This window comes from Haliotis cracherodii, unplaced genomic scaffold (assembly GCF_022045235.1).
Source record: "Haliotis cracherodii isolate W230 unplaced genomic scaffold, xgHalCrac1.p SCAF_18, whole genome shotgun sequence".
NCBI classification, from domain to species: domain Eukaryota; kingdom Metazoa; phylum Mollusca; class Gastropoda; order Lepetellida; family Haliotidae; genus Haliotis; species Haliotis cracherodii.
In genome coordinates this window covers 3,627,455-3,650,957 of record NW_027266273.1, presented here as the reverse complement: position 1 = coordinate 3,650,957, position 23,503 = coordinate 3,627,455, and the positions used below count along the sequence as shown (strand labels likewise).

The 23,503-nt window shown below is 38.6% G+C and overlaps 2 protein-coding genes across 6 annotated transcripts in view; one reads left to right on the top strand and one right to left on the bottom strand.

The window, feature by feature from the left end:
- The window catches only part of LOC139465678 (outer dynein arm-docking complex subunit 2-like), a 129,728-nt gene extending 124,910 nt beyond the window's left edge, over nucleotides 1-4,818 (bottom strand). Inside the window, exon 1 of the mRNA XM_071247451.1 lies at nucleotides 4,732-4,818. The gene's annotated coding sequence lies outside the window, so the exon portion shown is untranslated. The remainder of the gene's footprint in view (nucleotides 1-4,731) is intronic.
- Nucleotides 1-23,087, top strand: part of LOC139465680 (probable nuclear hormone receptor HR38) — a 29,226-nt gene extending 6,139 nt beyond the window's left edge. For 2 of the 5 annotated variants that reach the window (XM_071247457.1, XM_071247453.1), the window contains exons 2-9: nucleotides 10,507-10,667; nucleotides 12,595-13,388; nucleotides 14,489-14,672; nucleotides 15,336-15,465; nucleotides 17,150-17,310; nucleotides 17,945-18,147; nucleotides 19,045-19,223; nucleotides 20,041-23,087. In XM_071247457.1, coding sequence (XP_071103558.1) covers nucleotides 10,647-10,667; nucleotides 12,595-13,388; nucleotides 14,489-14,672; nucleotides 15,336-15,465; nucleotides 17,150-17,310; nucleotides 17,945-18,147; nucleotides 19,045-19,223; nucleotides 20,041-20,300 — 1,932 coding nt within the window. In that variant the 5' untranslated portion in view covers nucleotides 10,507-10,646 and the 3' untranslated portion in view covers nucleotides 20,301-23,087. Of the gene's footprint in view, nucleotides 1-5,576; nucleotides 5,977-8,518; nucleotides 8,669-9,888; nucleotides 10,055-10,506; nucleotides 10,668-12,594; nucleotides 13,389-14,488; nucleotides 14,673-15,335; nucleotides 15,466-17,149; nucleotides 17,311-17,944; nucleotides 18,148-19,044; nucleotides 19,224-20,040 lie in introns of those variants that run through there. The other 3 variants (XM_071247454.1, XM_071247452.1, XM_071247455.1) reach the window with 3 other exon arrangements.
- The last annotated feature ends 416 nt before the right edge of the window (nucleotides 23,088-23,503 follow it).

The following is a 23,503-nucleotide window of genomic DNA, read 5'->3' as shown; positions in this document are numbered from 1 at the left end:
CCTGTGTTTCTGTGCCGGATGAGGCGATACGTGTGTGTTGTGTTATTGCTAACACACCTATGGGCTGCGTTGGGTTGCTTTTTAACACTTGATAGTAAAATCTTTAGTTGCTACACTGACCATGCTTCATTCACACATTGCGCCCGTCACATCTGCCTCACGAACGTAACTCCGCACGTCAAGGTAGACAAACGTCAGAGAGCGAAGACATACCGATAAGGTATACGTCATTATATTCAGGTGTTGAGTGAATCTAACATAAACATGTGGGCACATATTTTTGTTGATTGGAGTTTTGTTCAGCTGGTGATATTTTATACAAAGTTAAACGTTTAGGTTGAATTCATTTCAATCTTGATCTGGCGGTATTTGTACATGCTAAACATTTTCTAGATAAAACATGGACACATTAGTTTTAGACATTCATGTCATTGTCAGCAGAATTTCGCTGACTAAGCGTTGTCTCATTCATGACTATACTAACTGAGACAACTATTTAATTTTTTTTATCATAAAACATGTTAAACTGACGGTTTCATTTACCTGGGTTACTACAATTTCATAAAATGTTCCTATACGGGGTGGTTCATTATCACAGGAACATCCAATAAGGCCTCTTTCCATGAGGTGCATCACATTGCTGAGTGAGGCGTTAAACAACAAACAACCTTTCCGCCGTGGCCTCTATCAAGGTACTGCATGATACAACGCGACGATGAAACCCGTTTATATGATACGTACCCAATGAAATCGTCCCGAATAACGAATCATGGTTTCATGGTAATGCCTCATTCATTACATATGATGTAGCCTAAAGAAATCTTTCCGATAGACAGGTTACGGGACTAACGGAATTTCACAATACATGTATATAACTGATTAATCTATTAAGCTCGTTCGATTGATAGTTTGCCTGCAGTTATCTTAAGAAACGACATATATCTATTAACGGTTAGGAACATTTTCTTCGGACAAAGTTTAAACCAAACACCAAAATATAGACAAACATTTGTTCTTCGACAAAGAGGTCGGGCAAGACAAGACAAGACATCCTGTTTCGGTGTCGTTTGACCTGACCAAATCTAAATCACGAGTAAGGGTCATGTTATCGGGACCTTGAAGCACACATTGCCCAGTTTGTATTCAGTGAGAGATCCCTCGACGTTGTTCATGACTCGGGAGGGCGGAGGCATCTTGCTGGATGTAAGTGTTGGCTCAGTGGGGATAGCGAACACCGCCCACCACCTGCATTACAAATGAATCTGGACATCATCTGTCCTCTTGACCCTGTTCGTGGACCTTGGGCATCTACAACCGTGCATCTAGAAGCTACAAATGACTACAATACTACTTCTATCGAAACTTTGTGAAAGTTTACAACTACCTTCTGATACATCTCATCCCTTTGTCTGCCAAATTTCAAGGGAGGAAACTGATAACGTTGACGTGCCACAAACTCGACATGTATGAGAACGGAAGTAGGTTTGTGGTGTGTTCCTCTTCCTTGTTTGCTCCGAATCGGCAACCGCTTCCCTTGAGTGCGTGATAAGACCGGGTATATCTCCCCAGGATATAATGCAGGTCCCCCTATCGAGCCCCTTCTGCCCCTAACGAGCGACTTTGGGTGACATCGGCTCTGAAAAACACATACATCGTTGGTAAATTGACCATCCTGGCAGATACGAATACTTATCAGAGACCCTCTCGGATTCCTGTGCTGGGCCTTGGTTGGCAGATGGAGCCGGGTGTTCTGTCTATGGCGTTCATATCGGCTAGTTACTGCCCCCCTGCACTTGAAAAATCACAACCCGATGAAGCATTGGCTGTAAGTGGATCCTGACATTGGTGCCTGGGTTGAAGTTGCTGGTCCAAGACATGCGACCGTCTCGTCCGTCTCCCCACAACGCGCAGCAATATCATGGTGCTGTGCGCGATAAAAATATGGCCCTGGGTCTAACTTAACGCCGGTGCTTACGTCACGGGCTTGAACGTGACGTCACTGGAAGCGGGAATAGATTTCCTATTGTTGTTTAAGTCGTCACTCGGCCTCCGTATTGCCTTATTGATTGACCTACCATGAACGTCAAAACCTCAGTACGGAAGCCGAGTTACATAGATCTTAGGCGCTGAGATCGATTCTTCGCGGTGACGTCGGAATTTCTGATGCCGTCTCGCGCTCAGCGTGCAATTGTGACGTCAGTCAGACTCTAAATTTAACTGATCTGGATCCAATTGGACTGCGCTGCAATGAATATAGCAAACCATTGTGTCCAAGAGACGTCAGATTTAGTCAGGGAAAACGCCGATCGGGAATTTGTTGTTTTCCAAAATAGTAGATGGCCTTTATGTAAACAACGCCCTCAATATTACAGGCTTCATTTAGATTAACAATTTCTGCGATGAAAGTCAATGGACAACCCGCATGCCTATATAACTGGCGTCAGTGATATGGCGCCTCATGTGCGTTGTCTTTGTAAGATGAGGAAGGTTTCTGGTTGACTCCTGATGCTGGTCCATTGTTTCTGTGTAAATGAAACTTGCTGTATCAGATTTCTGAAGGCAGAGGTCGCTGTTCATTCCCCTGTGACTTATTAAAAGTGTCGTTGTCGCTGCAGTCGTAGTAGTCGTAAGATGGACATCCACAAAAAACATAGAAAATTACTTTAGATTGGAAAAACAGATTCTATTATTTTCTTTTTTCAGTAAGTTATTCTTTATATTATTCATTTAACACCTGGAACGTCCTATATAATATTTGTTTTCTATTTCCATGACGTTTTCTTAGTTTTAATAATTAAGCTCTTGAAACACTGATATGCAAAGAATAGAATCTGAGCTCTTTTTACAGATACATATATGACACAGATGTTATGAATATGTATACAAATGTGATCTTAAGACGAATCTTGGGTTATGAAGTGTTGAAGAATGAGCAATACCTCAGCCATATAGAAATCGTTATAATGTGCTTATTCATCTTCATATCGTCTCTTACGTCATGACCTTATCAGGTACTTGTTCGATTTGAGTTTAAAAAGAAAACAATGCATAAATGATTGGTTCACCATTTACTGGATAAACTTCGGGTTGTTGGGTATCAATAAATCGCCATTTTGGTAATACGAGTGAAGGCTTGGATATATCTGCTTATCAGAAGTAATAACGTTACAAATACTCTTTTACGTATACTTAAAATTGTTTGACAAGAAAATGACAAGCCAATTCAAAGTTATAGAATTTTCATTTTAAACGTGCCCAACAACACGAATATAAACAGAGATCTAGAAATAACGCAGTATACTTTTGTCAGTTTCAAATGATGTTTTCTTTTAAGGAAACATTTACATTAATACAGATGAATATATTTAACAACATTTATTATGTAGGGTGATATATATATACAAACGAATTAATAAATAGAGATAACATAAATTAAATAAATAAAAATGGTTATAATGTATCTGGTAGATAATAAGTCAGTATAATTTACTTATAGAAATGGCTATGCGATTTTAATGAGCTTTATTTCAAACAAATGAGTAGACATTGATAACAATGTTACTATAATATATTAATGCAAAGGTTCTGGTTTACTTGAAATAGATGTTTAGATATTATTTTGAGTTCTCAAGGGAACATCGCCTTTGCTTGATGACACTAGTGTCACTTATAAACAAATCACCGGCAACAATTATCTTGAGAGGCGGTCAATCATGGTCATCTTGCAGGGAAATTATTATTTTTCAACAACGGACAGTGAGAAAGTAACAATCGATTTAATTACACCCTTGAGAAAACGTCATACTCATTTCAACTTTTAGGTCTCTTCCAATTTGAAGACAATACTCATCCTTTTTTACATATGTTTGATTGAAATTAATCTCAAACCAACAGGTTAAGTAAAAGTGACAAAACCCTTTCTATAATAATATGCAGTCTCTGCTGAAGAACACCATTCTATTTCTGTAACAGAAAATTAACCTTATACAGTTTCATTTAATTTCTAACATATCTTGAATAATAGCGTGAAAAATATGAGTATTTTAGGGCGAACATTGTGGTTCCTAAAAGAAGGAACCTATCTCAAAATAAAATGTTCCAAGTGCGCCGACGCGATAAATATAAGTTTGTAAACAATCGTTCCACCAACATGCCGTGCTTTGAGGAACAGCTGTTTATCAGAATGGGAGAAATGAACCAGGGTTTCTAAACAATATTGCCTCACCCACCGCACGTGCAGACCTCCTTGCACGCACAAGGTACCTTGCATCCTCCGAAATTTAAATACTTTTTTCACAAAATATCTAGAAAGTGTGATTCACATTGACATCGCCGCCGGAAAGGTCACTGTGACACACGACTGTCGTCTACCCCGAATATGCTTGTTTATTTTAGGGGTTATAAAATGCTTAATATTGTTCCGGTGCACGTAACGCCATTTTCATAAAATGACTCGTATTTTTAAACATATTTATGAAAAAATTCTAGTCATCCATCTTTCATCTAATGAAATTAAAAACTTGTCACCATCGTTTTGATAAAGCGCGTGTTTTTGGAACGAAATATGTAATCCTATTTGTGAAAAGGACCGATTAATCTTTCAAAGTAAATTATTCAACTTTCCGCCATTTTTCACACCATGCGTTTTGTTAATGAATATAGACTTTTAAACAATTGTAACGGTTAATTAAATTTAACGGTTAATTCACTGTTAAACTTGCATACACTCACCAGTGAAGAATCATCGTCCTCAGTAGCATTTATTCCAACCTTCCATTTCCGGAAACACGTCTTGTTTTCGTACATTTTCACGTAAATTCACTAAAACAAACTATCCAAAGTTTAAAATGTTCAATGGGGTTGTTGATAAACAAACACGAACGAAATCCAGGCAAGTAAACATAAACAAATCACATTGAAACTTGATAACCTTTGCTTGATGCAAGTAAACACCGTTACCAGTTATTTATGATATCCAAACAGCATAAACTAAACATAAACAAGTCTTTGATGCGATTCACAAGTAGGATATTCACACAATGGAAGCCAACAAGAACTGGTGCTGCATGTATTCCTGAATACGTATGATTCAGCCTCTCAAATGTCGCCGATAGCCATTTTGTAGTGGCATTTGCTGTATCCAAAAGGTCGTGTGTTACAAGAAGAGCCATACCGTCCCCGACACTATCCCACTGTACTCTGATATTCTATCACTGACATTTTCCTATCAATTTTTCCAATTAAAGATTCAGAAGTGAGCGAGTTTGTCTGATTTCCCAAGAATGTTAATAGTATTGAAAGGTTTTAGGACCTACACAAACCACCATGGTCAAGAATGGGCTTGGAATTCATGGTAGTGTCTTTCTGATTGCAAATGTCAGAGTGGTATTTTGAACTCCAGGTTCTGCCATGGAATATCTTGTTGTAGGAGAAGGTCTCACTTGGTTTCGGCTGGCATTCTCAGACTTTTGAAAGGTGACAAAATGTCATGAAATGGTTGGTGATATTTTGAAGGCTTATATATATCATGAACTATACATATTGCGGCACAGTTGTCGAGAGCGGGAGAGCTGCTTGCACTATTAATGAAGGCTTGGATAAGGATTTACTTGTGCTTTAACTAGCAACGGTTCATTCAGAAAAAAATGTTTTGGATTTGTGTAACACGATAGATGAAGCTGTTCTCATCCTGTTGTCATGGTGAATCGTCAAGATAGAGGATACTTTGTTTCCATCCAGTTGTCCAGGCGAACTGGATGAAATCATAAAAAGATGAAAAATATTGTTTTTGTTAATTCAAATTTGAAAGTCTACAGTATAATGTCAGAGATAAGGGAATTTGTGAACGAAGACATGCGAGGCTGTGGAATACTGTTGAGCTATCAGTTAGATGGAATGTTGTTATCATACACGTGCATCGAAGCAAGTGAATGTGCGTGTTTTTTCCAGGATGAAATCGGCACTTGAGAATGTGAGGTTTGTATTACATCACCTGATGGTTGGTTTGGTGAACTGAGTCGTGTGATCAAAACATTTCATTGAACGCTATTGGATATTCATATGATTTGTCATATTTGCAATGTTTGTTTACAACTCTTAGAACAAAATACCAGAATCCCGATTCCTTAAGACAAGTATTATGCTTGTACATATTCAACTGCGTAAATATTCATTCGCTCTGTCCACAACCCAGTAAATAGTGTCTTTAACATATGCATGTAGTAAATGATTGAAATGATTGAAAAGATTCACGCGAAGTAACACAGGTCAACCGCTCAAAGTGTAACTGCATGCACGATACGTTCACAAATCGTTGTTGATATGATTTATTTAATGTAATTTAAAACGTCAATGCAATGGACAACTATTCTTGATTATCTGTCGAAACAGATTCCATTTGGCTAAAGGAAAAAATAGCTGTGAAAATCATATGAATGGGCCGCTGAAAATCAGTGATGACACCAGGTGTTCGCTAAAAGCAATATCTTTTCTAGTTGTGTGATGAGCTAAATATAATATCAGTAATAGCTGTTACGACATGGTTAAAATTGATGTTGATATTTTGTATTCTATTCGAATCAATGTTATTCCATTATATGGTTTGGTTCATATACAGTTTAAGTAATAATTCAAAAAAAATATGTCTAGTTAACAAAGAATGTCGACTTCATGAAGCTACTGTAAACGAGGTGCATACGCCCAAACTACATACACTAAACGGTTAAACTAAACCGACTATCGAATGCTATGATTATCATAATAGCGATGATTGTATACATTTACATATCTATAGGATCCGTGCTTGTTTTTGTAGTTTTGAAAGCGAGTCACTCTTTCCATTCGAGATCTGTGTGATTCTGAAATGTAAATACGTTCCGATTGAAAACAGTTCATCAGTTTGAATTGTTTCCGGCATGAAACGACCACACAAAAATATGACAACTTTGTGATAAAATCAGGGCGAGAAATTAAACAATGTAAGACCTTGATATGTAGATAGTTCAAAACAATGAGTAAAAGACATAGTTCCACTCGGTGCCCCCGAGGGCTTTGTTGACTCTTTATGCTCAAGTTTCATGTCAGATTTGGAGCGTTCCCAGATGGATATACTCGCCCAATATCATTTACCATCATTACTATCCTGTTGTTTAAATTTCCCCCTCGATCACGGACGTAGATTTCAGTGGCGGAGGAATACTCAGCGTAGACACAACTGACATGTTCGGTCATTCAGGGCGGGTAACTCTACTGCGAGAGCGGAAATGAGGGCGCTTGTTTCAGCCAGTTAGGTGACTAATGATCCTCTACTGGAAGCTCCAACAAGGGAGACGAGAACGATTATCCTGCCTAATTTTCGACAATCAAATCGTTAATAATTAATTGTAAACTGGTACATTTGTCATCGTTCCATATGTTATTTTCACCCTTGGCATTTCTCGAGGAAAATTGGCCCATGTGCAGTCGCAGTACAAAGTTTGTGTGTAGTTTGGACGCTTTGTAAAGAGAAGTCACCGAAATGTCATCCTGTGTATAGGGACTTAACCAATACATCAAGCTATAAAACGTGCAACTGATAAGCCCGCCGTTATGCTTTGAGATACGGGCGATGGCTAACGGGCATGCTAATTGAACGATTTAGAAAATTAGGTAGGATCCCAGCTTTCAAAATGAAATTCAGCACACAACATTTTACAAAGCCGGGCTGAGTGGTTTCAAACCTATTTCTCACTGCTACATGACAGTGTAATTCTTTTCAAAATAAATACTTGTGTATGAATATTTTCAAAAGTATTTCATTCGGTTGAAAAATTGTGATTCTTTTCTCTCAGTTTAAGTCATTGAAGCTATTGATGAATGTATGCGTGAATGGGTATTATTTAACTGATTATGTAAATAAGAAGTTTCCTGCATCGTATGTCGACGGAATTGATTGCCATTGCAAATGGCTCTTTTGTAAGATAGAGATTTAAAACTGTAATGACAAGATGTCACAAAACTTGCCTGAGAGAGAAGAATATATAATGTGATATTATCTCTCCATTTATAACATAGTTTGGGTTTCATGCAAGTGCTCCGAGGGAGTCCGTACGCGCAGTCAGTGCCTGCACATCATCAAACCATGAGAAAAAAACTATTTTAGCGCATATAATGGTAAGACATTATTAAAGACATCTGTTTATATCATGTTTTGAAATGTTGGGTTAATGAAATGAAAGAGAAATGAACGCAAACATGTAAAAATATTTGAAATGAATTAAAAGTTTCGAAAGTATCCCTGTGATAGTATACTGTAAAGACAAAGCAACCAACATATTCACAGATTGAAACATGAAAACGTTGATCGTTGATCGACCGTGTGAATTGAGGCTGATATCAAACTTGATAAACCGAAATAAAACTTCGAGCTCAGAATGGCCCACTGCATTTAAGGGCTCCTCGCCATATGGAGCGTTGACAAATTGAAGTGGAGGTAATAGTGTCGAATTTCTCCAGGACGATATCCACTGCAGTGAATAACAAAGCTTCGTCCGGCGTTCTGATTGGTCGAAAACATAATAAGAGCAGTCAGGAGTTTTGCAAACTATTTACCAAGTTAGCTGCAAAATGAAATATAGGGCTTTGCTATCAACATTTTCCTCCTACAATCCGACACAAACTGCGAATCAAGGTAAGGTTAGTTCCTTTGAAAAGCTGAAGCAATATTTAGTATAATTTGAAAACAAATAATAACTGTACCATGTTATCAGACATTGCACAGCATATGTTGCGGACATGTGATGACGACGGATAGCCTGGATGTTTGTTTTCACTGATAAACGAATAACATGACTTGAAGTTTATATGTATTTAATAGTTTAATTCATTTTTGCAAAGTATAATTGATGTTTTAAATTTAATAGCTGATAATTTTTAAATGAATTAGTGTTTCTTCAAGTTTGTAATTATATAACGCTAAAAAGACTATACTTTCGTTTAAGTTACATTGGAAAAATGTTTTATACGCAGCGATTAATGTTCATTTATTTAATACATATATCATCGTTTTTGCGTTACTCATAAAATTTAATTTTATCAGTTAGATTAGTGATGCCCAGTTTATGATTTTTAGTTTATATGTGCGTTTAAAAGCATAACGCATGAAATCTTTTAAAGTATAACCTTTATCACAGTATAATCTGGCGTCATATTGCAATGTGTTTCCTTATCAAACGTCACCTATTTGTTTGTTTTTCACATGATTTTTAAGTGTATGTTACAGTTTGTATTTTCTTACGTCCAGAGAAAGATCGTTAAGAGCCCGGTGATTTGTGTTTTTTTTCATTGACTTGTTCAAAGACGAGAGGTACACTTCGCAGTTGGTATGTTAAGTGTGCGTGTTTGGTTTTTGTACATAATTTGTCTGTAAACATGTCTACAATATGTACACAAGAACTATCATTTCATGTTGGTTCTTCCACAGGTTGTTTGGAAATTGGTTGTGAATTATTTAGGTTTCTACTTTAAGCATAATGCCGTGTTGGTTTTAGTGTGATATTTTTAAAATAATATTGTTTCATACTTTATATAACGCGTGTATTTCTAGAAGTATACCATACTAATATGCAATTTTGTTTTAGAGCGACTTTAACGCTATCATCATTTCCCGACAATCGTTTATACCGTTCATTCAATTAAATAGAAATCGTTGAAAATTGAACTTGACCCCAGATTTATATTTAGTGTTGACACTCATTAGTGAGGCACCCGTCGTTGCCATTCGTGGTTTGCTGGGGTAGTCGACAACCCGCCCACCCGCGCGGGAGGCGCTCCCTGTAATTTTCTCGTGGTTTATAAATGAGGAATCATTCAAACGAGAAACTCCGTTCATCGTGGTAGCGCATCTCTCACAAGATCTTTCGTCAGGCGGGTTGTTTTGAGCTTGCCCCAGGTTAGCTTGGTAGCTCGGCTCTCGGTGAAACTCGCACTGGACTTTCATTTGTCATAAGCGACCATTGTGGTATGTTCTCTGCCGAGATACATTGACATCTCTGTTGAAACTTTCGCCTCGGACCAGGTAAACATCAACCCGCTAGTTCACATTCGAATTTAGATTCTGCTATTTTATTTGTTTTGATTTCATTTTAAATCATCTCTTATGTGACCCTTTTAGCCCTTTCCCTTTATATTTCCTTATACGTGATATGTATGTGTTCTTGAGTGAACTGAGTATTTATATTTGATTTTATTCGATTGCAAAACACTTTTCGTTTTTGATTTTTTCGGTTGTTTGAAATTTGGATTTGTTTTGCTTTATTTTCTATTTGTTTTGTTTATTTAATTTCAACTCCGTTATTCTCTTCTTTTTCCGTAAGCTACCCTCATGCATACTTGTATCTGTAGGACGGTGTTGCAACAGACATCTTGTCCAGAACATTAGCGGCAGCAGTCGATGAACACGATTTAATAATCCTGGATTTGGAATATCGTCTACAAAAAATACAGATACCATGTTTTATGTTATTGCAGGTCTCTCGACGGAGGTGTCCCGAGCCTCCCCACCCTTAGCGCCACCCACCCCGGTGTCAGCCACATACCAACTCCCGTCCCCACAGACGGGCCGAGATTCTACCCCCGGGACGACAACCACAGCCAGCCTTGAGAAGCCAATGCTTCTTCTACAGTCTCAGGTACGTTCTTCTCCGTTTCACCGTCCATCTTTTTATTCCGATTCAGGGTGTACTCTAGTATCATCATTTGAACATCATGTGAATATAACACTGACTAAACGAGTTTGAAAGATTTCGATACAAATCACGGTACAAAATATGCGCGCTCGTCTGTTTATGTTGTGTCGCCTTGAACAAATGTCATGGCAACTACTATTCCAAAGGGTAAAAGTGTACACTGATGCGTGTATTTTAGGTTGACGAAAAGGAATTAATCTCGTTGTTGTAGGCTGTGTAAAGTTGGCGCGAACAACTAAAATACAACCAACGAATGTCCGTTTACGATTGGCGTGTTTTAGTTTCTTGGTCTGTTTCGTTCACTGTTATGTTTCATGTCTATGTTAAATTTAAATTTTCACATTGTGCTCTTAATTGACAAAAGTTATAGTGCAGGTTGATTTTAGGTACATTGTTTGATTCGGTATCTCACAAATATTTAGAAATAAAGATAAATTGTGTATATTTTATTAATATATCATTCTGATTTTAACAACTGCAGACATCTTGATATTACTTGATAGATTCATGGAAGGAACTAACATCATGTACTTTCATATTGTAGATTGAATGTTTCAAATTATTTAATTGAGTGAACGAAAATAGTTAATATTTGTTTCATATAAATCAAAAACAAAAAAATCACGAATGGTGGGAATTTGATTGTGGCATTCTTTTCAATATAAACATTACTTATTTATAGTCTCATACACTGATAATTGTTCTATCATAACGCACTTTCGTCACGTGTCTTGGGTGTTCGTTACTCGAGAGCGTAAGTTGCAATACGTCTTTATCGCAGAAAACCAAATACACGAAGTAATCTAGCGAACGGGTAATTGCTGTTTATTGTATTTGCGGTAGCAATATGGCCTATCATAAGCTGTGAATCACTGAAGTCTGTTTATAAGACGGTTTCCCGTTTCCTATTTTAATGAGACCACTTTATTATTCATAGGGCCAAAACGTCACACACGAGAGGCTTCGAACAGATTAACAGTGCTTAATTCCTTCTCCCGATAAAATGGACTTTTGCCCAGTTAAAATTATGTTGATCCGGCTCGTGTCATAGTTGACCCCAATCACCACACATGGCATCGTGCACGCGTCGCACGTGCATCCCTGTCACCAGAACAACACGTCTCCTTTGATTGGTTGATATGAACAGATTGACTAAATGTCATGGATACCTGTCCAATCAACAGTGCCGTTGGTTGTGGCTATTTCTAACCTCGCTTTTACAACTGATACCCTGCTTTGAGCAGTTCATTGCTATTCTTTAACATATGGCAGGGTTCCGCCAAGGACCATTCCTTATTCAACGATTATTCTCAACATTTGCAATCATCGTTTATCGCCGCTGGCATCTTGATAATTCATCAAGTGAAAAACCACGACTGATGTTGCGGTAATGAATACCGCATGTCTTTTAGAATTTGGTTTTACACTCGTATTCATAACGGCAAAGTGATTCATGATTGGATCTTTTTATGCATTTCAAAAGTCATTGGCATCCTGTCGAATTTGGTAAATGCAACCCCTAATTGCTAGTTTCTTTATTGGTGTCCTACTTGATTAGAATGTGACATTAAGTTACTTGATCACACTGTCAACAACTAAACGGTTAAGTTGGAAAGTTTAATTCAGGGTAAACCGCTAACTTTATTAATATGACTCAACGGATCGAAAGCTAGGCATATTTGTAGGATGGGTTTGTTCTGAAGCTAAATAATTCAAAAAGTAAGGATAATAATATTTGCTCAAGTGGAAAAACCGCAGAAATGATTTGAAATGTACGAGGTTGCTGTTGTTAACTTGAGATATCACAGTTGTTATGCCTCGTCTTCAGACTCAAGGATCAATATTTCATTTTTATTCATTTTTATTTCAGAGTAACTACGATTCCTCGCCTGGAATGGGAGGAAGCCATTTTGGCGGGGTGACATATTCCGGAAGTGTTACTCCTCCAACAACAATGGCGGATATAGGGGTATTCTCAGCCTCGTTCTCTCTACCGCTGCACGATTTTCAGTCGGATCCGGTGTATGCAAATGAGGACATATCTACGGAGACGTTTGCACCCGGATTTGAAGGGAGCCAGTCTAGTCTTGTTGGGTACCAGTCAGATGACCACACGCCTCAGTCAACCTCCACCTACCCGAACACGTACAGCTTCGAAGGCAACTTCGCGCTTCAACAGAGAGATACGACTAAACCGTCGACCTACAGCCTATACTCGGAGCATTCGTCGTTAGCGCATGAAAAGTATGGAACCGCATCAGTGCCATATGAAGAAGGTTTCCAAGCTTTTGGTGGTAGTGACACAGAATATTATCAACAAAGGTTCTTGGAAAACCAGAAACCCTTCATGAAACAGTCGTATACTGACAGCACAGATATCTTCACACAGTCGCACATGAACTTTTCTGAGCTGGACCATAAGCAAGCCCTGTATCATTCTGGTTATGATGGTACTAGTCCGTATAGTACGGAAACGCCAGCATATCCAGCATTCTCGTCGCCATTCTATGGAAGCCAAGGGGTGACAAGAACGAACTCAAATTTCACCTTTTCCAGCCGTGCTGTGCCTACCACCTATAGGGGAGATATTAGTATTCAAATGAGTGGACAGCATCTTCAGCGACGTCCATCCCTCACCATCCCAACACCGCCAATTTCTGATGGGTAAGTTGGGGTTAAACAGTTCTAGACCACCAGTAAGTTGGGGTAAAATTGTTCTTTTGCACCGACTCTACGCTGCCTGCTTGATGGCAGTATAAGACACTCCTGTCAAATATACGGAAAGGCGTTCCCCTTTAAGAGACTGATTCAGACCCCGAATCAATGTCGAATACATTTAAAATAATTCTCTTGTACCTATGTGCGTTTTGATATCATTTTCGACTGATAAGTACATAACCTTTCTGATGATCCAATGAAAGACTTTTATGAATGGAAAATTATCCCAAATGTAAGCAAATTGTCAAAGGGAAACATATTTCTAAAAGCATCTTTACACATATATAGCTCTTTGATGAACACCAATTAGCTTTCACAAGGTGTTATGTCTCATGAAGGTATTATAAATATGTTGTCACACATTTCTCCCACACCAACTCATTTGTCGACATCATGTAAACACTGCCTAGGAATTGGTCTGGACTGTGACCGCACGAATCATCTAGCAGCTTATTGTTTTGCTGGGCTCTAAGAGGATAATGAAGCACCTACGGCAATGTTAGGCGTCTCACAAGACATCCTTGACATAGAGCCATGTTGCTTCTGGCCACGTTCTAATCATCAACGCCAACACAAGGAAAGACGTGTCTTTACAAACAATAATATGGGCTGCACTGGAAGAGCTGCAGCACCGCAATCTTCACCATGTCAAAACAACAAATACATTCTCTAAAAGTTCCAGACATAATTAATTTACAATTCAATACTGGTGCATTTTTGGGACTTGGGAAGCAATCGAGTTGTTTATGAATAGCTTTGATGCATTATCGTCACTTACAGTTTCTGTAACGACAATTCATGTCTATATAAGGATAAAAAATAGAAATGCTAGAAATCGATAGTTAAGCTGGCGCACTTGGTTTTAGTTAATAATATATATTCTCTCCGAGATAACATGTTTGGTGAGTCTTAAGTTCGAAATATATTCCATACATAAACTTTGTAACTACTTATTATTATTTCACACAATATATATTATCTAAAATTTTGAAGGCTATTGGATTTTAATTGAATATTTCATGTATCAGTTTATTTTTTCCTTGCAGCCTAGAAGTTCAAAAGTACCAGCTTCAGTCCCCTACAACTCCCCCTACCCCAGGATCCTCAAGGTCGTCCCCACCCCGCGATCAGCCGACAAAGGAATGTCTGCTGTGCGCTGTGTGTGGTGACAACGCTGCGTGTCAGCACTATGGCGTCAGGACGTGCGAGGGCTGCAAGGGGTTCTTCAAGGTAACTGTTCAGATTTGAATAAGACAAGCGCACAAGCGCAAGCCCGTGCCCGTATGTGCTCGTGACAGGGACAATCCCGGCACAAATATTTAGTCGAGGCCTGTGTGCGAAATCAATATAATCTTGAAGCGCTCGTTAAATATCCTGTTTAATCCTTGTTATATTGCGTTCTCAAAGCGTCTGACTTATCAAACCTGGTAGCTATATATCATATATGGTACCACGATTATCAACCACTTCTCATATTTACAAAACAAGTTATTATGTTGATAAAACTTCGTTTTTTCATACACTTAAGGACAATACTTGTTTGCATGAAAAGAGGAGCGTGGGTTTTGCAAAATAAGTCTGTCAACATCCACTAACGGTAAACAGGCAAGACAAAACACTGTTGATGTAGCCTTAGAGAAGAGATATTGTCCCTCATTACTAGTTTCAATAATTCCGGAGGCAGTGAAGCACCTTGCGGGACTCCACGTTGACGTAAAGCATACGTCACGGGCTAACCCCTACGCGCAGGAAACCAATACAGCGATAGTCCATGTCTGATCCCCCGGGTGTTACAGTTGCTTCGGCAAAATATGAACCATCTTTAATGTTCCCCATCATAAGCCACGTTCACTTTGTGTCCCCCAAACTGTAATGACTCTGTTTGCCTTACAGCGCACGGTGCAGAAGAATGCTAAGTACGTATGCCTAGCTGACAAGAACTGCCCAGTGGACAAGAGGAGGAGGAACCGATGCCAGTTCTGTCGCTTTCAGAAATGCCTCGCCGTCGGCATGGTGAAGGAAGGTCAGTGGACTCAGAACGAGGCTTCACGTTCAATCAATCCTTTTATTGATCAACGTAACGAAAAAAAGCAGCTTTCAAGGACTTGCGGAATGTAGGGCTTAGTAGTCATAAACACTACATATGTAGGTGTTGATGATCTGTGGCAGTCCATTGTAGTATACAAGGTTACATTGCGGACTGGAAACGATGCAGCTGAAATATATGTAAGAATCGTTTTGAAGGGGAAGCCCGAGACAAAGACTACAAATCAACATTGGACGTATGTGTAGAGGCCAATGGATCAAATTCATAGTTTCCAAAGCATTGGAGAACATTGATACACGTGTTTATTCTGATAAAAAAAGTATTGATATCTCTCGGTATTAATTTTAATGGGACAAACATCTGTACATTTATATTCATAATGACCAAATGCAGTTAACCTCCAAATGAATGCTGGTTAGGTCTTCAACATATGTGCGTCCTTATCATGAGAACGTATCGCTTAAATTACTGCAATAACACAGGAGTCTGTTGTCTTAGATCGGAGAGGCTTTTATTCCAATGTAGACTTGATAGATCCGGCAGACTACAGTCTGATACTCGTCCCGAGCGTTGAAATCAGCTCAATCCTATCAATTTTCAAAGTTGTCTCTGTTTTGTCCATAAACATGTCTTAACATAGGACATGGGATTAGATACGAAGTTGGCTCGATTGTACATGCATCTATCCCCGGTTGTTTCAGAAATCATAGAGATTCCTTTGGTCATAGTTTTTTGAGTTAACGGCTACATCGGAATGAAATATTTGGGCTATCGTGCAGAATGGCCAGGCATTAAACGTTGTATCTATTTGTGCTAGTGGCATTTTCTTGTAAAATATTTACACTCTTTGTGACCCATCAAGTAGCTCTTGAGATAGTAAGAGGGAATTAATGAGTGTTTGCTCAAAGCACGAGCGTCAAGGAGGCCCTGTCATGTTCGTCTGTTACGCACGCGGGCACGTGCCCTGGGGCAGACGATACCTTGCGCATGTGGCGGCCATCTTCGGCTACTCGGCATTGCCCGGCTTGAATGAATCAGTGCCAGTTAGTTTGGCCACTGAGAATACATATGGCTCTCTACATGCGTTATGAAGAACATATACTCGACTACTTTCCCTCAACCCTTCGTTATCTTCTCCAGATTATTGCCGTATTTACTTCGATTGGGAAGATTCTTACGCACACAACCCATGGGTATTGTCTTGAAATTGCCAAGTAGTACATTAGCTCACAAATTCATAGAATTATGCTATGAAATGATATATAACAAAACCTACTCAATTTATTGCCTTCGATACTGTTCGAAACAGTAAGATTCCTTTAGTACGCATCATTCGTTTGTTTATTTTGATAATTTCAGCGATGTATACAAAACGGTTGTATTGTTTCGCGGTATAGTAATACTATGCATCAACATATAGTACCCAATTAATGTCTCCGACTGTCAGTACTATTCACGCTACAAGAAAACACTAGATCATTAACGAGTTCTAATGTATGGCATAATGGGCCTTTGACATTTCCGTCAGGGTGATAAAACTCTAAACAGCTCGTTAATGCCGATTTAATGTTCGTAATAATGCACGGGGAAGTTAACTGCACGTGTATGGAGAATTGCAGGATATTTATACTTATTTTCAAATAAAATCCTTCTGTTTCAGTTGTGAGGACTGATAGTTTGAAGGGGCGACGTGGACGACTACCCTCCAAACCAAAGTCCCCCCAAGAAAGCCCCCCCTCCCCACCCGTCAGCCTAATTACTGCCTTGGTGCGCGCGCATGTTGATACATGCCCAGACATTCCAAATCTTGATTACAGCAAGGTAGGTTATTAACAGTTTTAACAGTAAATAATGCCTTTTGAAATAAATAAAAAAATAAGTTAATATATAATTTTTTGTGAACCGAACCTATTTGAGGATTCTTATTCAGCATTGTAACTCTAGTTATTCTAGTGTTATGTCCGAAAGTCTGTGGCTTAAAACAACTTTTTTGGGCAACGCTAAACAATCACTCGCTTAGGCTCACTCGGCCTAAAATGAACGGCATATATGTGGTTATGGAGAAAACGGTACCTCGCTTAATGCATACTTCCCAGTAAAAAAAAGCTCATAATAATAAATACCTCTTATAAGTTGTTCTGTTTCGCTTTCTAATATGCAAGGGTGTAACTTTAGCCATTTGATACCCCTGATATAGCTGTCTATCATTTTAACATTTGAACGTACATTCTTGCAGTGATGACTACATAGAGGGACATTTGGTACATTTTCATCGTTACTAAATCCACCCCTTTCAATAGTTCCATTACAACCCTATGCTAGAGAGATAATGTTGTGAAAAAATTCCGAAGTGGCGATTTGGACGAATATTTTAGACTCGCAGTTTAACATGAGGGTAGACTATCAACATGCACCATGCCCCATGCCCCAGTTGACATCATGTCTCCCCTTACAGTACAAAGTCCCTACAGACGACGAAAGCCCGACCCCCCAGGACGACAGGATCCGTATGTTTTACGATATACTCATCCAGTCTGTTGACGTACTCCGGGGATGGGCGGAGAAGATCCCTGGATTCTCGGAACTCTGCAAGGAGGACCAGGAACTCCTTTTCCAGTCTGCAACACTAGAGCTCTTTGTCCTCAGGACGGCATACAGGTAAGCCACAAGGCGATACTCAGCGAGCGAGTGGGTTATCGTGCCATTTTAAGCAACATTACACCAAACTCACACCAGGAGACGGGCTTCACTGAAATTGGCTTCAAACAGATATTTGTTTTGGGGATCGAAGAATGGCCTTTACACTATGTGTCCATCCACATCAGAAATCGAACCCAGTCTTCAAATCGACCAGGATCGCCCTCTCGCGTTTCTTACGGAATAAAACTCTGATCTGATGAATACTAACTGCATCTATAGGATAATATTATGAAATGGCATGGTAACGCTGTGTTAGATTTAAGTACATGTGTCTTAGTACCACATCGCGGGATAAACTGCATGGCGAAAGCAAGTATGAAAGCATTTGAAATCTAGATTTGACTTAAAACAATGACAAACATTTTCAATACGTTACCAGGCGGAAAACAGTCATCGAGGCACTGCAAATATACAGTCCAAAACACAACTATGGTACCTGTATAAAATGCATCACCATCGTATAAACATTCCTTGATTGTTTCATTTTTAGCCACCCCCAAAGTTGTGTGTACACTTCTTTTGCCCGGCAGTGTATAACTCAAATCTTGTGGATATACTGTTAAAGTATCCTGACACTGTTTCCCAGAGAAAGCCAATTACTCAGTGCTATGTTCATCTTCGTAAGATGATGTGCAATCATTAAAAAGAAATTCTTACAGAATTTCTGCCTGAAAATTTCATTTTTCTTCAAAGCAAACGCAAACATATAATTTGAAACATAATACTCAAGTGAAAAACCGTTTGATAATTGGTCTTTCACATACATATGAACCTCGTTTAATATTTCTGGCTGAATACACATCTACAAGAAATACCTGTGATTATTGATCTTATACCGAGCTGCTCTTATCCTAGAATGCAACCTGGAGAAGACAAGATAGTGTTCGACAACGGGCTCGTGCTTCATCGTCTACAGTGCCTCAGAATGTTCGGAGACTGGATCAATTCGATTGTCGACTTCGGTCTCAGCCTCACTCGCATGACGTTAGACATCTCCTCACTTGCCTGCATGGCCGCACTCTCAATGGTAACCTGTAAGTATATACCCGCCATTTTATATTTACTCTTGTACAGTGAAACATTATCAGCTCGAACTCCCTCAACAGGCTTCATCACTGAAGCAATTCATTGGTTCCGGAATCAGCATTATAGGCACTATGGTTTAATATTAGCACAATGCTTGTGTCGAACAACGGATAATTCAACTTGTTCTATGGCACAAAGAACAGATGATCAGTTTAGCTGATTTGATATATGATAAAGCGTAGTGGAGAGTTATTACATGCTACTTAATATCCAATGATAGTAAGGCTATTATTAATGAATAGCCAGTATTGCAGTTGTTTGGCGTTGTAATAGAACACAATACAATAACAACCTTAGCGCTACGAATATAGTAAGTCTTTCTTTTAAGGTATGGGAATTACGATCACCTTAGCGCTAAGAGCGCTTTGTACAACGGCACCCGGGGCCCACTTGCACAAGACGGTCATAGCGCGAAAACTTGTAATTCCCATACTTCAACATTGACTTTGTCTTAGAAGTAAGATCGCTTCAAGGGCTACAATGTTTTCAAAGTAGTAAAGATTCACGGGTCTCTATGAACTATATAACGCAGTCTGCTACTTCGAGTGAGTTGGATGAGTGAGAGAGTCACTGATACCACGAAACAACGGCTTTGACCATCTTGATTCGAATTCAATGTCACATACAGCGTTAATTTTATGCGAAGGACGAACTTCGTATATAACGAACATTAAGTTATTTAGAGGGTCCCTGTAATTTCGTGACATCCGGTGTGTACTGATGGCATTTTATAAGGTGATATATATATCCCGTTCTTCATTTCAGTGCGACATGGTCTGAAGGAACCCAAAAAGATGGAGGACCTTCAAATGAAAATCATTGACTGTCTCCGCGATCATTGCACATATAACAGTGAAGCACAAAAGAAATCCCACTTTTTCTCGAGGATTCTCGGCAAGATTGCCGAGCTCCGGTCACTTAGTCGAGAGGGCCTACAACGCATGTTCTACTTCAAGCTGGAGGACGTGATACGAGCGCCCCCAATTATCGAGAACATGTATCTATCAAATCAACTTCCGTTTTAAGTCACGTGACCGGAAATGCCCCAAAGATGCCACCCCCACAGATTTGCTGACTTGACCCGGCTTACGTTTCCTTTTTCTGCCTAATATTTCAAGGCGGTGTGCTGTCTAATTGGTGCAAAGACTTTTTCTTTTAGTTATAATTAGAGTTTGACTTTGTTGCGGTATATTTTACTAAATTGTGCAATAGTTTTCATTATGAATGCTACCTCTATCGCCTGGTACATTGAGTCAAGAGACCAAATATAAGAATACATTGATTATTCTACAGAATTGTTTTTTGAAAAAAGGTATCCTTAATTTCATATTATATATATATATATTTATAATGTGTAATTGACAAATATTTAGTTTCTATTTTCAATATTTTCTCAATAAAAAGGATTGAAAATTGGACAAAATAGATTAAAAGAAAATAAATCATTCTAAAAAAAATAAGATATTGCTGGTCTTGAAGGGGTTAGAGGCTAAATGTATTCATCCGCGCCAAATGTTTCAGTTCGTAGGGAGCGCATGCGAAAAGTAGTGCGCAGGTCACGTGATTTCAGTATCATCATCTGGGTCTAGTATTTTTTTAAAAACATTTTATTGATAGACGTATTCGTTTCCGTATGATTCTTTTGATAATGTTAAATGTTTTCAATCTCCCACGATGTAGTTTTATAATGCTTGTGACATTGTTGATGAAATATAGTGCCGCTTTAGTGATGGCTGTGAATTGTCGCGGACCAACATACTTATGTATTACTACGCCAGGATGTGAGTGCGATCTAGTCAAAACGAGGCAGCAAAGCATGATGGGATTGAAGGATAGTCGAGGAATTCATACTGTTAACTGTTATTTATTGCTAACCTTTATTTACAGATGTATCATTCCAAAATCCACAAAATTGAACGATTCCTATAAATGACAGAAGCAAAGTACTACCAACTAGGTTTTTGAAAGCTTCTGTCTAACGTTTTGAATTATAAAAGCCAAACATATCGCGAAAAGATTTTTCTTCTTTATCTTCGTCTTGTTTCTGATTCGTAAAAATATTTGATAAAGTTTCTGCCAAAATCTGTGCCACGAACCAAAGAATACTTCAAGTAATACTTCAAGAATACTTCAAGTAATGCCTCGTTTATCCATGCTGCATTTTAGTGTTTATTCCGTTATGAAATATTGTGATAGATGACGTACTTAACTGACACATAATAAATTATTTTTGTTGCATATTATCGCCACGCGAAATGAGCAAAGGGACATGACTCTTTATGAATAATTAAACGCCGCCATTTTGTCTCGGCATCGGCCATGTAAAGCATATAAGCCACGGTGTCTTCCTTCAAGTGGAGTCTTCATGTATAATTGACTAGCAAAACTTTTAGCTCAAATGAAATAAGAAACCTTTAGATCTTATAACGTTTGGGCAAGATGTGGTACATTTCACTGCATAATTCACGAAGCGTTTCTTCAGGTTCTTGTTAAAGAATCGTACGATTGAAATCCTAAAGAAACGTGTTTGTTGGGCGGTTTCGTCATAATTGTTTGTGGGGCGTTGTACATATTGTATTTGAGTGTAAAAGAGCTAAATATAAGTGTGAAAGAGGTACTTCTAGAATTTATCGTCTCCAAACAGACAAAGGGTTACTCTATGTTGAGTAATGAATGAGCTGCAATATGGACCTACCCATGTGAAATTGACATTGTCCCCATTGTCATACGTTTGGAGACATATACATATACATATATATATTATATATATTTTACCTATTGTCAAAGAAAGATTTAATAATGCAACTCTTTGCATGATCCTGTCGATTTCTATTATATTTATATCTCACGATCAGATTTCTATTTTTACATCTTTGAATACAAAATACATTAGGTTTGTAATTCCTAACTGTTTTAAGATCTAGTCGACTGATAGCATAGTATTTAGGGTTGGTTTTATACGTTTATACATGAATGTGAACATAACATTGGGATCATCTCAAAGGTTGATTGTTTACCGTAGGCGGGGCGTTTGTCTTACAGTGCAAATGGAACCCCTAGAAAGATTTCTACCACTTAGAGATTATTTATTCTTTGAGCTTTTGAGATGATCCCTACTCTTTAATGAGAATGGATGAAGACGCAGTCATAATGTTGTTATATTTTAAGAAAAGTTATTTATTTAAGTATAAAAGGGCTACTTACATTACTAACGTCATAACCGGATATTGTGGTATGTGGTATATACGGAAGCATGTTGCTAGGATACCACGACTTCCGGTAATGGCGGACGTTGTCAAGGTATCTTGATAATTCATTCCAACACCCGGGGAAGAGTTTATTTATTTACCGTTCGTAAGGAGTATGTACATAAAGCACTGAACGTGCATGTTGAGATCTCAATACGTACAAATGTACAAATTCTAGTCGTTAGTCGGTATATAGTCTTTGTGTTTGACACAGTTGTTTTTACAGTTTAGTCACGTGATGCAGTCGGTGCGCCGATTTGATGCGCACTGATCTGTGTAATTGTCGACGTGAATTACCTTAATTTCCATATTTGTATTGCCCGGTAATGGATTGTTAAATCTTGATATTTTACACTGTTTTCCATGACAAAGAATCGAAATTTAATGTACTTTGTATATTTGCACAAGAAATTAATGTAGTGTTTGGTCGTGACTTGTTTAATTTGTCAGTTTCTTATCACCTTTATATGCTGACTGTTTAAGCAAAGCTTAAACGCGAAAAATCTATCCTCGAAAATGATTTTTGTACAGAGATCTGGAGCTAAATAAAATGCCTAAATACTTCGAACGGTTTCCAGTAGTTTTGTGTACACTGAAGTGTGTGTATGTGTTAGTTGAGTATGACGGTTACGTCTGAGCGTATGAATTTCACCCCACGGCCTGCGGATTCTTCAGCTCAGTGAGTGAAAAAGTTGCGTTAACGCCGTTTTGAACAGTATTCCAGTTATATCACGGCGAGTCAGCTTAACTGGGTAAAAGTCCATCCGGTGCAGGCACTGAACGTTGGCCTCTTTTGTAAAACCCACCAGCATGCGTATGATTCTGAAAAGCCAAAGAATACGTTCGGGGCTTTGCTTGTTTGTTTGTTTTTAACGCCGCATCAGCAATATCCCAGTTATATCACGGCGGTTTGTAAATAATCGAGTCTGGACCAGGCAATCCAGTGATTGACAACATGTGCGTCGATCCATGCAACGGGA